The sequence below is a fragment of the Cervus elaphus genome, chromosome 18 (genome assembly GCF_910594005.1).
Source record: "Cervus elaphus chromosome 18, mCerEla1.1, whole genome shotgun sequence".
Classification (NCBI taxonomy): Eukaryota; Metazoa; Chordata; class Mammalia; order Artiodactyla; family Cervidae; genus Cervus; species Cervus elaphus.
In genome coordinates this window covers 54,649,209-54,664,502 of record NC_057832.1, presented here as the reverse complement: position 1 = coordinate 54,664,502, position 15,294 = coordinate 54,649,209, and the positions used below count along the sequence as shown (strand labels likewise).

General features: G+C 43.6%; 1 protein-coding gene across 5 annotated transcripts in view; it reads left to right on the top strand.

The window, feature by feature from the left end:
- The window catches only part of LOC122674080 (DEAD-box ATP-dependent RNA helicase 30-like), a 40,406-nt gene extending 26,113 nt beyond the window's left edge, over positions 1–14,293 (top strand). For 3 of the 5 annotated variants that reach the window (XR_006334890.1, XR_006334889.1, XR_006334883.1), the window contains exon 3: positions 12,261–12,391. Coding sequence is in view for 1 of the 5 variants with exons in the window: in XM_043872142.1 (XP_043728077.1) it covers positions 12,261–12,376 (116 nt within the window). In the remaining 4 variants the exon portion in view is untranslated. Of the gene's footprint in view, positions 1–12,260 lie in introns of all 5 variants that reach the window. The other 2 variants (XR_006334891.1, XM_043872142.1) reach the window with 2 other exon arrangements.
- Positions 14,294–15,294: the final 1,001 nt, after the last annotated feature.

Here is a 15,294-nt window from a genome sequence, read left to right as displayed (position 1 = left end):
TAGTCATTAACATTTTTATATGGGTGTGTCTGTGGTTCTGGAAATTTACAACTGTTTACAGCAAATAAAGCTACTCCGGGAAGATGCTGAAGGGGCTACAACGCTGTCATGACTTTTCCACCCTTTGGACCAACTCTGCTTAGTGAGGGGTGGAAACAAACTGGGCTTTGGCCTTAGACAAAGAAAGGTTTAAATCCTGATGCTGCTGTGTGACTTTTTACACCCCTTACTTGGAAAATGGGGGAAATGCTTTATGGTATTAGAGAATAACCTTCCAAGTTGTAAGGGAATTCTCAAAACACAACCATGAAATGTCTCCAGCATTCATTCAGGTATTTTAATCTAGAGGAGCCTGGATGAGTTATAAATGTCCAAGAACACACCAGAACTGCTAATTAACTTGGACTGGGGGACTTTGGCAACCTCTCTCTGAGATTCTGGCTATAGACTATAAAGGGGCTTCCAGAAATGACCCAGGAAGGTCACATACTACAGTCTCTGGCTGGAATCTGGCCAGTGAGTAACTCAGCTTAGAAGATAAGCATATTTTGTGTCCCCGTAAAAGAAATAAAAAAAGCTCAATTTCTTTTAGGTTGCTACTCCATGGTTTATCCTTTGTCAACTTATCCTGTTAATACATGATTAATTTCCAATAATTAATTTAAATGTATACTAAGTGGCAGATGTGGCCTTGAGTTCATGATGTTGCCTGAGAGGTTAGATGGCAAGAAGGCTTATTTGAGCAGCTGCCCTAAACAAAATCCTGGCATCATATGCACAAGTTCTGAACTGGGGTGGCAGAAGTGGGTGGTGGTGGTGGAGGGATGGATTAAAGGCAGGGGTGAGTCGGTTAGTATCAGGTAGAGAGAACTGGAAAGTGAGAGAACCCAAGAATATATGATCTGCTGAAAGCACCAGATAAATCTCTGCATCTGTATTTAATCATACCTATGATGTAACTACCATGTTCTGGACGAAGGACCCACTCTTGATCACCAGGGTAGAAACGGGTCCTTGTGCCCACAAACAAAAGAAAGCTTGACAAACTCAATCATATGTTCTTCCCAAAGAGTACATTTGTCTTCAGGATCAGGAAACCTGAGCACTGTTCTACTAAATGTTTAGATCTGTATTCCTTAGAATATAGGTTCAACAACCAACAGAAAAGTTCAGGGACTTCTCTGGTGGTCCAGTGGCTAAGACTTGGTGCTTCCATGTAAGGGGCCTGGGTTCAATTCCTGGTCAGGGAACTAGATCTCACATGCTGCAACTAAAGGTCCCACATGCCGAGTATAAGACCTAACGCAGCCAAATAAAGAGAAGTTCAGACAGTAGGGCAAGTAGCATTTTCTGCCATGATTCCCTTCCTGTGGTTTCCCACTCCAAATCTACTTGATTAATAATTCAAAATGCTGAACTAGGAGCTGACTGAATTCCCTATAGACAGAAAACACTGAAAACTAGTGGCAGTACTGCCTTCTCTGTTGTTTTTTGGATAGCGTAGGTATGTGTGTATTCTTGGGGCAAAGAGTAAACGAGTAAGGACTTAAGAATTGGCATTGTAAGACTATCCCCTAGTGATAATGATACCAGGATCTTGATGTCTTTCCTGACGGTCTTGTCTAATACAAATGTAGACATAAATTACATAGAATCTCTGGATGGTAATTTACATTACATGATGGCAGTGATGACAAATGGTCTGTCTCGTTATATGGGGTGGGGAGAGGACTTTTAACTGGTTAAACAATTAAAACAGAAATTGGGAGGCTTGGATTTTAGTTCCACTTCTTAATTGACCCTGCATGACTGAGCAAGTAACATATTCTTAATGTTTCCATTTTTACATACATAAAATAGAAATTATGTGTGATTTTATCATTCAAATCACTGTAGTGATTACCTCACTATAAAGATAGTTATGAGAATCAAGTATTCCTTCCTGTATTCCTGCACGCACTCTTGGGTGCCCTCTATGTGGTGGGTACTAAAACATGTTCTCTGCCCCCATGTAGCAGAATCTAGTGGGTGAGGCATATCAGAATGTTTCGAGGAATGTCCACTGAGTCACACAAGTCAAAGGTTATTATCAAGGGGTGACCACCAACTATCATAATGTTCCTTGGCCCTTCACTTCTCTCTTCATACTTCTTTGTCAAGGTCAAAGTGATAGAAGAGGTAGGAGATTAAGTGGTCATTTGGGAGGAGGTGATCTGCTTTGGATAGGCTGCCATTCCCCCCGCCACCCCCAATCCCCAAACCCAATCAGTCCTAACTCTTAACTACTGTACAAATCAGCATTTTCTGGTTACATCTCTTCTCTTCCATTTGCCCCACCCTCTTGACAGGGAAGTAGGAAAATTGAGATTTGCAGAAGTTGGTAAAAACTCATGTCAGAAGGCAGAGTTCCATTTCTAGATCCAAGAAAAACTTCCTGTTTTGTTAAGACCCTTCTTAGGAGCGGAAACTAGCTCACTCAGATGAAAACCACAATGAATAATTTCACTGATTTGTACCATATGTTTAGCAAGCCTAAAATCCCAAGAGGGGGTTGGTGAATCAGAAGAGAAACCATCAGAAGGGAACTGACCCATATCATCCCCCCAAGTGACCAGGCTCTTCCTCACTTCCTCCTGCAACACACCCTGCAGGAACAGCCACAGCTCAGAGAGTGGAATAACTTTGGGAGCACATGATACAAAGGCAACCTGGCAGAGCCTCCTAGGCTGGTTTAAGGATGGCACCACTCAGATTGCTCATCCCTTCTCCAGATGGATTTTTGTGTTTTTTTACAAAAAGACCTAGAAAAGCAGCTGTATTAGCTTAGACTATGCTGCAGTAACCAGCTAAGCCCAGAATCCTGGCTCAACACAATGAAAGTTTATTCTTGCTTTCCTTATGTGACTGATGCAGGCTAGGGGGAGAGTGGGAGGTAGACACAAGGGAATCCTGCTCAACGGCCCTGGCTGATACGAGCTCTGCCATTTGGAGTCTTGTCCTTCACCATCCTGGCAGTAGAGGAAGAGGATGCGTGGAGAACGCACACGTGTGCTCACCTGTGCACAGCCTGGAAGCGACGCCGTTTACTTCTGCCCCAGTGGTTGGACAGGGCACACTACAGAGGGGCTGTGACTGATGCGGAAGCGTGCGGATATTTGGCAAGCGTTCAGTGCCTCTGCCCTTGTAGCACTGAAAGCGGAGTGCATGCTGGAACATGTAACGACAGTTCAGAATCCCAGACCATGGAAGAACTGTTTGAATCCGGATCCACTGAGATGTATCATCTCTGGGTCTTCCTTATGGATTTCCTGAGTGCCTAACAGGCAGTTCTCAGGTCACAAATGGCCCACCCCATTTAAGGAGTGTTCTTCATGAGGGTTGTGCTGGCATTGCCTATTAATTTGCCTAATTAGCCAGTTCACAAGAACCGGTCGCTTAGCATAGCCTCACCAAAGGTTGTTGGGGGGCTGACTTAGCTTAGTGTCCCTGAAGCATGGACAGATCAATCACTGGAATCAAAGCTGGCTTTTTAAAAGTCGTGGAATTTTAAGCTGTTCACATTTAATTCCACAAAAATGACACCATAAAACCGGAAGATTGTTCTCTGAAAGACTATTGACCAAAATTGTTCAAAATATGATTCTAGCCTCCTCTTGCAGTTGACTCATGTCTGACTCTTGTTCAATGTTTTTATGCCAGGGGAGGATGCTCTGTACTCACCATCATCACCAATTAAATATACATAAAGCCCATACATGGATGATAGAGTTCTCTTAAATGATCTTGTATGTCCCTGCTGGGGGACAAGGAGCCACTTTCTATGTAATAGCTTATCCAGTACTTGAATTTCTCTGCCTCCCCTCCACTCTTGCTCCTTGCTCTGGGGACATCTTGCCACCCACCAAAAAGGAGAGAAGCAGAGAAACAAGGGAAATAAAACTCAGTTCGAGGCCAGCTGACTTCACAGGGCGGTTCGCAGTCAGTCTGTTTTACTTGGCCTGCTTTGAAGCTGTTTTGGGACATATGAGGTTCTTCAACCAAGAGGTCTTTTCCAGACCTGATTTCCCCTTGGAATGACACATTATTCTCGCTTCCAACGTAGCAATTGTAATTCCTGCCTGGGGAGCAGCAATTGCTTTGAATTACACACTATTTGAATAAACCAGTATGGGATTAACAAAGGCTTATTGTTCTGCAACCTTCTACTGAAACTTGCAGGAGTAATTTCTGGCGACATTACTTTTCCCTGCTTAGCATTTGACTATTCAACCAACACTTCTCCACTCTTTAATTGATCCTTCTTAGTTGAATGTAACAGAAACCTTTTTTAGCATTCTACCAACACTGAACAGGATGAAATAATACTATCAGGGTTTTCTTAGTTCACCTTTTACTCCCTTTCCCTCTCTGGTAGGTTTACTACAATTCCGTATCTTTAGAATTTCTCAGATTTCTTGTGCCCCAAAACTACTTCCTGACCACTATATATACGTGCAGGTACACACACTGTAACACACAATTTAGGATTCTGTCCTTTATGTGTATCATGCTGTTTTTTAAGTAGACCTCAGGAGCACAGAATATAAACAGTGATCATCCCCAGTCTGGGACGACTCTCATTGTTAAGCTGGAAATGCTATTTTAAACATGTTTTCATGACGACTTGAGGAAACCACCTACATTTTCTCTATTCCATTTTAAAAAATTCTCATTCACCTTTTAAATCATTTGCAAATGAAACTCAGTAACTAAGAATAAATCTAAAAATAAATAAATAAATAATTTTAAAAAAAAGAATAAATCTACCAATATTTACTTCCAAACCAAAATTATTTCTAACAGTACCAAAAGAGGATCTCTTTACAATGACAAGGTCTAAAGTTACAACTATGAAAATGCTGAGACCAAGACATTACTGACTGATAGACTAGATCTTTATAAAAGCTTCTGAGTCGGTGAATGTGAAATGAATAAATTAGAGCTGTAATGGGTTTTTTTCTAGCTGGTCTTAGGCCAGTTAAATCTAATAAAGATCATGAAGATAGGAAGCTAACTTGAAACCAAAATAACTACCAAGAGCACTTTGTATTCCATTAATAGGTAACAAAAAGCTATGCATTGCTAAATGAAAATATAAATTCTGCTTACTTATGTAAAACCTTAGGCCCACATAATTATTGATCTAAAAAACAGCGTAATAGCACAATATTTTTAAAATCGGCTTTGATGAAATCCACAAAAAATAATCTTGACTCATTTGTCTCCAAACTGTCTTCTTATATCCTATACCTAAGTGGAAATTTTTATTCCAGGGGGAGTTGGAAGATATTTCAGATACAGCTATGTTATAAGAAGTTTGATAAATTAGTATTATTAAATTAGATGATGATCATGAACTAAAAGGAAAAAAAGTCAAGTCTAGAATCTTCACTGAAAAGATTTCAATATATAAAAATATAAGCCAACTTTTCTTCCTTTTCAAACCAGAGACTTTGAAGCATTTCCTTTTAGAAAAATAAATAAAAGGAAATGGTGAATATTACTCAGCCGTTAAAAAGAATTCATTTGAATCAGTCCTAATGAGATGGATGAAACTGGAGCCCATTATACAGAGTGAAGTAAGCCAGAAATATAAAGAACATTACAGCATACTAACACATATATATGGAATTTAGAAAGATGGTAACGATAACCCTATATGCAAAACAGAAAAAGAGACACAGAAATACAGAACAGACTTTTGAACTCTGTGGGAGAAGGTATGGGTGGGATATTTCAAAAGAACAGCATGTATACTATCTATGGTGAAACAGATCACCAGCCCAGGTGGGATGCATGAGACAAGTGCTCGGGCCTGGTGCACTGGGAAGACCCAGAGGAATCGGGTGGAGAGGGAGGTGGGAGGGGGGATCGGGATGGGGAATACGTGTAAATCTATGGCTGATTCATATCAATGTATGACAAAAAAAAAAAAATTTAAAAAAAAAAAAAAAAGGAAATGGTGTTGCTGCTGGTAATAATTTCATTAGCAAGGAGATAAAACTAATTCATTTAGGGAACTTGTTTCAAAGTTGAAGTGTAGATGAAATCCAACAACACACAACTGGAGTTGAGTGGGCCTTATATAGACACTTGGCTCACAGGCAGCATAAACAAGAAATCCCAGTAAGTTCAAACAAAGCTGAGGCCAAACTCATGTGGCGATTTGTAGAGGAGCAAAAGGTATTTGCAACTGTACTATAAACAGACGTTAAAGTAAATGAAAATCGTAGGAGCAGGTTTTAAAAAAAAAAAAAAAAAGAAGGGCTTTAGAAAAGCTGCATCTAGCCCAGATTTACAGTACTCTTGCCTGGAAAATCCCATGGACGGAGGAGCCTGGTGGGCTGCAGTCCATGGGGTCGCTAACAGTCGGACAGGACTGAGTGACTTCACTTTCACTTTTCACTTTCATGCATTGGAGAAGGAAATGGCAACCCACTCCAGTGTTCTTGCCTGGAGAATCCCAGGGACAGAGGGGCCTGGTGGGCTGCCGTCTGTGGGGTCGCACAGAGCTGGACACGACTGAAGTGACTTAGCAGTAGCAGCCCAGGTTTATTTTTTTCCGCCTCATGAGTAGTGAGTGCATGATTACAAACAAGTGAGTAGGAAAAAAAAAAATAACAAGGAACTTGAAGTATAAACTTCCAGACTTCTGGTAACACAGTTTATAACAGGCTCAAGTATTCAAGCTTCTAAATTAAAAAGAAACAAAAAAATCCCACTCTGAGCCTAAAACATTTCATATTTGGTAAACTATTTGGGGAAATTCCACCAAATCTTCAGGCCAAGTAATTTTATTTATTCTTACCCTCCAGCCTGTCCATTTCATTTTGCTTCTGCAGTTGTTAAAAAACTGAGTAGATAGCTGGGATAGACCCAGGAGGTCTCTTTTCTAAGGAAAAAAACTACATGTGCATCCTAGGCAGATAAGAAAAGTCAGTTTCTTCCAGGTTTGGGCCCTTGTCACTGTTGCAGAATGTTCTTACTCCTGTCTCCCTCAGTGCACCATATACTGACCACTCGCCTCCCTGGGCACCAAGGATCACACTGCTAGGGGCAGTGCTGAGCGCCAGAGTCACTGGTGGCTGTGATCAGTGAGGAAGAACTCTGAGCGCCTAGGTGCTCACCCAGACCATAGCTTTTCCTCCCCTTCCTTCCTCTACTGGATGTTCACCCTGCAGTGACCTAGTTGGCTATGCTGCCCTGGTGCCTCAATTGCCTTCATTAGGACTGAAGACCTGCCCCTTAGAGGCTACTCCGTCTTGCTGTTTTTGCCAGCTGTGTGCCTTCCTATCCACCCTCCCACAGCCCCCATGGGCTGGGGATGAGTCAATTATTCGAGAACCATGACTCCATCCAGATAGTCATTTCCCCTGAAGATACTGATGGCTGCCTGGACCAAATCCTAGTTTGGGGACTTCCCTGGTAATCCAGTGGCTAAGACTCTATGTCCCCGATGCAATCGCTCCCAGGGTTCTACTTCTGATCCGGGAACTAGATCCTACACACAACTAAAAGATCCTGCCTGCCACAACTAAGACCTGGCGCAGCCAAATTAATTAACAACAACAAACCCTCCAAATTCTAGCTTGCCTTATCTATTGAGCCCACCTGAGTACCTTTTCCAGAGCCAGTCTAACCGACAAAGTTCGCCCTTTGCCTCCCTCCTCCTACCTGCTGATGATGCTAAAATGTAGGTGATGGTAACAGTAATCAATGATAGTTATTAGTAATAAGATTAGTCTCAGGACTTCCCTGGTGGCCCAGTGGTTAAAGAAAATCTGCTGGCCAATGCAGGGGGTAAGGGGATTGCTAGTCTGGGAACTAAGATCCCACATGCCACAGAGCAACTAAGCCTGTGAGCTGCAGCTACTGAAGCCCATGTGCCCCAGACCTTGTGCTCCAAAACAAGAAAAGCTACTGCACAAGAAACCCGCGTAGCACAACTCGAGAGTAGCCCTCACTCAGTACAACTAGAGAAAGCCCATGCACAGCAGCAGAGATCCAGCACAGCCAAAAATTTAAAAAAAAAAAAAAAAAAAAGTTTCTCTCAGAAACTGTCATAGGTGTTTAATATACTTATTTATCTAATAATGACTATAGCACTTGGAGAAACCAACACGAGAAGAGGTTAGGTGACTTGCTCAAGGTCACCCAAAGAACAAACAGCACAGCTGGAATGTGAACCTAGGTCTTTGTGATGCCAGGTATATTTCTGCTCCCAATTCCAACATGTGGGGTTTTGCCACACACCAAGCAATTTTAAGGCACCAGTTGGGTGTCCTATAGTTCAACTCAACTCTGACACTCTCTGGATTGCATCAAATCCCACAGGCTAAGGGCTCAGTCCTATGAAAATTCACACCCCACCCCACTTCAGACACAATCACAAGAACAGTTGTCACCTGTCATAGATTGGAGGTTCCGCCAACTCCTTCCTTGGGATCCATTAATTTACTACAGTGGCTCACAGAACTTACAGAAACATTTTACTTTCCAGATTAATAGTTTACTGTGTAACTCAGGAACTGCCAGATCAAAGAGCTGCATTGGGCCAGGCAGGGGGAAAGGACGCAGAGAGCACACCACTCTCCTCAATCTCCACCCGTTCTCCAGCCCAGAAGCTCCCCTAAGCCCATCCTCTTAGCTTTTCCTTGTTCAGTCACTAAGTCATGTCGGACTCTTTGCAACCCTGTGGACTGCAGCATGCCAGGCTTCCCTCTCCTTTATTATCTCCCAGAGTTTGCTCAAACTCATGTCCATTGAGAATCGGTGATGCCATGCAACATCTCATCCTCTATCATCCCCTTAGCTTTTTCTGGAGGCTTCATTACTTAAGCATGATTGATTAAATCATTAGTCATTGGTGACTGAGTTCAGTCTCCAGCCCTTCTCCCCTCCCCTTAGGTCAAGGGCATGTGACTGAAAGTTCTCTCTAATCACATTGTTGGTTCTCCTGGTAGCAAGCCCCCATCGTCAGGTGGGGTCCAAAAATCATCTCTTTGAAAAAGGCACTTTTATCACTCTCATCACTTAAATTCGAAGGGGCTCTGGAGCATTATGCCAGGAATAGGCAAAAAGATCAGATATCTATTTCTTATCATAAATCAGGATATCACACCAGATAAATACTCTTACCCACAGGCCAGTGGTTCTCAACATTTACTTTGTCACTACATCATCCCCACATGCTGAATGTCTGTTGAAGGGAGGCACCCCTCTGGGCTGTGCAGAATCTCAGCTATGTGGCCTCGCAGTAGGCCTTGGACACCATCCATTAGAAAACTGATGTCTTTGCCCCCCTCGTTTATGCTTCTGTTATGTGAGCTGGCTTCACTATCAGCTGACATGGCTTGTTCACAATGATTGAGCTTTACACCTAAGTGTGGTTATCCATCTGCTCTCTGGGGCCTGTGTAGGTTTCCCCAGGATCTAGGAAGCTCCAAATCTTAGGGTTTGGGCCCAGGCCTTTACTTTTACTATTCAGAGCTGAGCCTCAGAAAACTGTAGTGAGCTGTCCCACGTCAACAACTAGTTAATGGCAGAGCCAGGACATTTTATATGTAGTATTACCTTTTTCAACCCCCATAACAACCCTATGAAATAGATGCTTTATCATTGTCATTTAACTGTAAAGAAATTGAGCCACAGAGAAGTCAAGTAACTTGCACAAGATTACACAGCTAGGAAGTGGCAGAGCCAGGATCTGGATGAAGATGTCTATTTCCTAACCATACTCCTAACACCTGCACCAGATTGGCTTTCATGGGAAATGGGGAATGGATGTTTCTGAAACCCACCCGAAGACACAGGGATCTGAAGTTTTTGGTGCAGGAAGAGCAAGGACCATTTATCATAGACATCCATATTGCTAGGCTCAAGGCTTGCCTGCTAATGGACAAGGGACCAGGGATGACCTTTACCATCCACAATTAGCTTTTCAGAGCTTTTCACTTTGCTCCAAGAAACTTATCCAGCCCCATGTGGTCTCTAGGCCATTCTCTGCATGCTTTATGGTCACTTCAATTCCTAGGTTAAAGTTCAAAGCAGATAAGACGCAAGGAAACAGAAAAGGAACCAAATAAAACTACCAATAAAACAAAAGTTTGGCAATTTTGAAATCTTGTTGCATAACTCTTTGCTTGGGAAGAAATGCTCAAAAATCAACAAAAGGAAGAAAAAACAGGATGTTAAAAAGTACTTTTATTATGTTTTTAGAAGCTTACTGCCAGACTACAATTATTTCTGCCAAAAATAACATACTTACTCCTTGCAACCTACAAGATTTGGGGTTTGCTTGGAATTTTGTGGACTTTTGGGGAGTGAAGCCATAAGTTCCCACCAAGTTCATTTTCAAAAAGAATGTGCCAGAAATGAAGATGTGTCCGGGAAGGAGTCCCCAGGGTGGAAACAAAGGTCCAACAGCCCCTACTGTGAGTGATGGGTCCCAGAAAGCTTTGGCCTGAAGACCGGCACCTTCCACAGGGTCCCTTCAGTGCATGCACCTGGAGTGAGCGCAGGGCTCCTTTGGAAGGCTCTGTCCAACGGGCAGGGAATGCAAAATGACACAAGATCTAACGATGTGGGAAGGGCCCAGGATCAGGAGCCAAACAAAGCTGGGCTCAAATCCTGGATCCACCAACTCCTAGCAGTGCGACCTCCCTGATCATTCATTTCCTCATCGGTGAAAGGAGAATAACATGCTGTCCTGCAGGATTGTCGTGAGGGTTAAATGAGGTATCAGACGTGCGTGGCTCAGTGGCCAGAAGCGTCCAGAAGTAGTAGGTTAAGCCCTTCCACTCGGGAGAAGCCTGGATAGAGCCACATCACTGCCAGCCAGGAACAGAGGGAGGGGAGAAGCAAGACCCTGAGGGGGCAGAGAGCTGATGGGTGACTCAAGGGTTCAGGAGGGAGAGGAAGAGAAGAGAGAAGGGCTTGCTCCCTTTTGTCCTCCAAGATATACTTGGTAGAGACAGATGAAAGATTCCAAGGGTAAAGGAAAAATTACTTTGCAACATCCAAGAGTCAGGTTTTTCAACCATTTAAGCACCACCCTGGAGAAGGCTATGACAACCCACTCCAGTACTGTTGCCTGGAAAATCCCATGGACGGAGCCTGGTAGGCTGCAGTCCATGGGGTCGCTAGGAGTCGGACAGGACTGAGTGACTGCACCTTCACTTTTCACTTTCATGCATTGGAGAAGGAAATGGCAACCCACTCCAGTGTTCTTGCCTGGAAAATCCCAGGGACTGGGGAGCCTGGTGGGGTTGCACAGAGTCGGACACGACTGAAGTGACTTAGCAGCAGCAGCAGCAAGCACCACTCTTCCAAATATTGAAAGCATAGAAAAGTGGTCCCCATTATTGTTACTAGTGGTGGGATTTTTTTTTTTTTTTTTTATGTTTTTAAAACATTCTCTGCACTTGCTTGGTCAAGCTTCATGTCACTAACAGCAGGGGGTTCCTGATCTAACTTCCACATTTCTCAAGTCATGAATTCAGTAGCTTCAGGGACAGCCCCTGATCCCCCACCCTCCTAAGTTGGGCAGAGATTATAGCTCCTGGGGGTGCTGGGCGGGGGTCAGTTCTCTGGGTTTTCAGGGAGTCACTGCAGAAGGCACCAGCCCAGAAGCCTGTTCCTTCAGTACTACAAACTATTTTACAAGCACCAACTTTCCTAATTGGTTTTGTGCTTAAATCCTAGTTTGGTTCATATTTCTTGCACTAAGAGTATACTATTCCAAAAACGAGGGCCGAGGGGGCTTACCTTTATTTTAAGTGGAGAATCAGGACATTTGTACAGAAATGTTTATAATTCCAGAAAACCACGCCGTGTGCCAAAGGAGCAGCAGGACAGCGTGGGTCTGAGAGGTTCCCAGGCAAAAATCCTCACCACCCCAGCTTTCTTAGGCTTCACAGCAGGGTGGGACTTGAAGGAACCGTCTTCAAAGACCGAGCAGTGTGCATTCTGGCTGACTTTCCTGTTCCAGCGGGCCGTGGCCTTTGCCTTGCTCCTGCTTCCTCGTTTCCTCCTCCACACCTTCCTTTGTGTAACTGCCCATGTGGCGCTCCCTTCCTTTTCTCCTAAACGCCAAGCCCCTTTCTCCTGCCATCTTTTTTACCAGCGTGACTCCTTTCAGAGTATCCATGTGTCTGTATGTTTCAAAGAAGTTCATAGTCTGCAGCAAGCGTGACTAAATGGATGTCGTTTATTTATTTCAGGATGTGAGCCCCTGCTGATTGCCACGCATTGTCCCAGCGCACAAGGACTCCGCAGAGTTGCTGTTTGTTGTTTGCTAGGGGAGCCTCCACTGTCTGAAAGCAGCTCGAGAAACTGAACATGGGGATTTCTGTTGCTGCCCGTGCCTAATGAGCATTTGATTAGCTTTGTCCAAAATGAACAGAAATTCAAAATGACCCATTCCAAGCCTGTAGAGTCAACCTAGACTGACTCCCCCTATAAGAAGCTTTCCAAATGAAGATTCTGGCTTGGCAGGCAGGAAAGGCTTTAGTATTTTAGTTGAACCCACTGTAGTTTTTCCAGGGATAAAACCAGCCATGAGTATAGCTCAGAAGGCTGGTGTTCTAGCACCTCTTCTCTAGGTGGAGACACCATGAGCATTTCTCAGGTGGCTCTCTCACCAGCGATGCTGAGCCACTGCACTGAGGCTCAGCTCCTACTCAGGAAGCTCCCGTCCCTGGTCTGCCGTCTGCTAATCTCCTGTTGGTGAGATCAAAGCGGTACTTCTGTTCTGCTTCAAGTGTCACTACTAAAGAGAGTGCTATGGGCCTATGTCAGTCAGGGTATTCCAGAGAAATGGAACTAAGAGGATCTGTATATATAGTGAAGGAGTTTTATTTTAAAGAATTGGTGCATGCCATTGTGGAGGCCTGGAAGTCCAAAATCAGACGGCAGAGGCCAGCAGCAGGCCGGAGACTCAGGAAACAATTGTGGTTTGTATCCACAGGTTCTGCTAACAAGCCAGGAAGAGTTGATGCTACAGAGGCAGGGGTAAGGTAGTCTGCTGGCAGAATGTGCTTTTGCTATGCGAAGGTCAGCCTTTTGTGCTATTTAAGCTTTCGACTGATTAGATGAGGTCCACCCACATCATGGAAGATAATCTGCTTTATCTAAAGTCCACTGATTTAACGTAAATCTCATCCAAAAACATGCTCGCAGAAATATCCGGAATAATATTGGACCAATTATCTGGGCACTGTGTCCCAGCCAAGTTGACACATAAAATTAACCATCACAGACCCTTTTTACTAAGTGACAGGATGGAACTGTCTCCTACTCTTTGTTCCTGCTGCACCCTTTCTCTGGTGCAGTCACTTCATCATAGGTACCCCCCTACCCAGCTTCCTGTGTCCCCGACCTGGTATGATTTTCCTTAGAGGTCAGTGACGGGGGGTTTGAGGTAGAAGAAGGGGTGCTGGACTAGAAGATAGAGGAACACTGAACTCAAAATCTACTCTTCTCACGAATTCCCAGCCTATATGTCCAGACCAAGAAAGAGAACTCTCGTTGCTCTCAGGTTTCCTTCCACAGCAGCCTTCACACCCAGGTCAGAGGAAGATCATTTCCCACCCTTCACCAACATCTTGGCTCTGGAGCTCAAGTTTAGCCAACCACTGTCTCTCTAAGGAGACACATCTCCAGTTGGTCAGCCCCAGTAGCCCGTGGTGTGAGTACAAAACTTCCTGATTCCATGTATGTGGTTTTGTTGAACTATGGGGACATTAGTCATGTTTACTGTTGATGGAAAACAAAGAAAAGCTGTAACCAAGGCCTCACTGTGGTTCTTAACTGTTGCTCACTAACTGTAATAAGATTATAAAAAGGCCCCAAATAGAAAGTGTATATATGGTCAGAGTAAACAGGATCAGAGACCAGACTACTCCTACAGGGACGGATGGTGACTTGTCTCCTTCACTGGAATAAGTTTGTGTACACACCCTCCCTGATGCTGCCTGTGTATTTCCTGTTTTATTGAGATACAATTCAATTTCATACCATTCACCCATTTAAAATGTATGACTCAATGGTTTTTAGTATAATCAGAGTTGTGCAACCATCACCACAAAGAATTTTGGAACATTTCATCATCCCCTAAACAAACCCCATACCCATAAACAGCCACTCTGATTGCTTCTCTCCCTGCAAAATTCCCAGATCCTAGGCAGCCACTAATCTACTTTTTGTACCTTATGGATTTACCTATTCTGGACATTTCATTAAATGGAATCATACAATATGTGGTTATGACCAATTTTCACAAACATAAAATTAGCTTAGATCTTGTCATGGTAATTAGACCAAGCCCTCACTTCCCAGAGATACCTGTCACATTGCTCATCTCAGTACAACAGGCAAATAAGCATCTAAGCAGTAAGAAAGTCAGATTCTGAATTTCTAGCAGCCCTAAGCAGGCAGGAATCCTGGGTTCCATGTCAATCTGACTTACAGTCAAAAGAAATCTCAAGGGGTGTTTAGTAGAAAGGCACTTATGATCACATGAAGAGCCTGTTGAACAGTTCTGTCCGGCCGGCCAGGTGGCGAATTTCCTGGAGCCCAGCTATACCCTTTAAGATGTGTTTCTTGGGAAATTAGCTCTCTTACCTCTTGTAATTCTCTTCCCAAGGAGAAATCAGTAAATGTGAAATAGGTATTTTATGTCTATGTCCTGACTGAATAAGAGGAGGACACAGAGGGTGTAAAATCAAACGTGTACAGTATCAGAGCCAGACCCCAGGACCAAAGATCCAGAGCATGCTGCCCCACAATGCTGTGCATCTGGCAGGTTCCAAGAAGGAAATGCCGAGAACTGGAGTCAGTGCTCTGAAATGGTGAGAACAGCTAGCTATTCAAAACAAAGGAAACACTCATTATTAGCCAGCTCTCAATCGCCTGTCTCTAAGGCCTGTGGAATGATTTTCCATTCTCAGAGTCTGAGAATTATAAAATGTGGCTTAAAAAGAAATGAGTTCTTAAACATAAGAGTTTAAGGATCCTTTGGCCAGTTCATGAGGCTAATCAGGACCCATGTTTGTGACAAAGCTCCCTGTAGAGGTTACAGAAGGCTGGTCCATTGGAAAAAGGTACTGGCCAGATGAGCAAACTTGAGCTTGAAGGGAAAGAATGACTGAGTTTACATAACAGCAATGACCAAAGTGAGAGTGAAAGGGGAGGAGGGTGGAGCATGTCCCTGACCACAGCTCATTCCAAGCATGGCCTGGAAGTCAAATCCTCTCA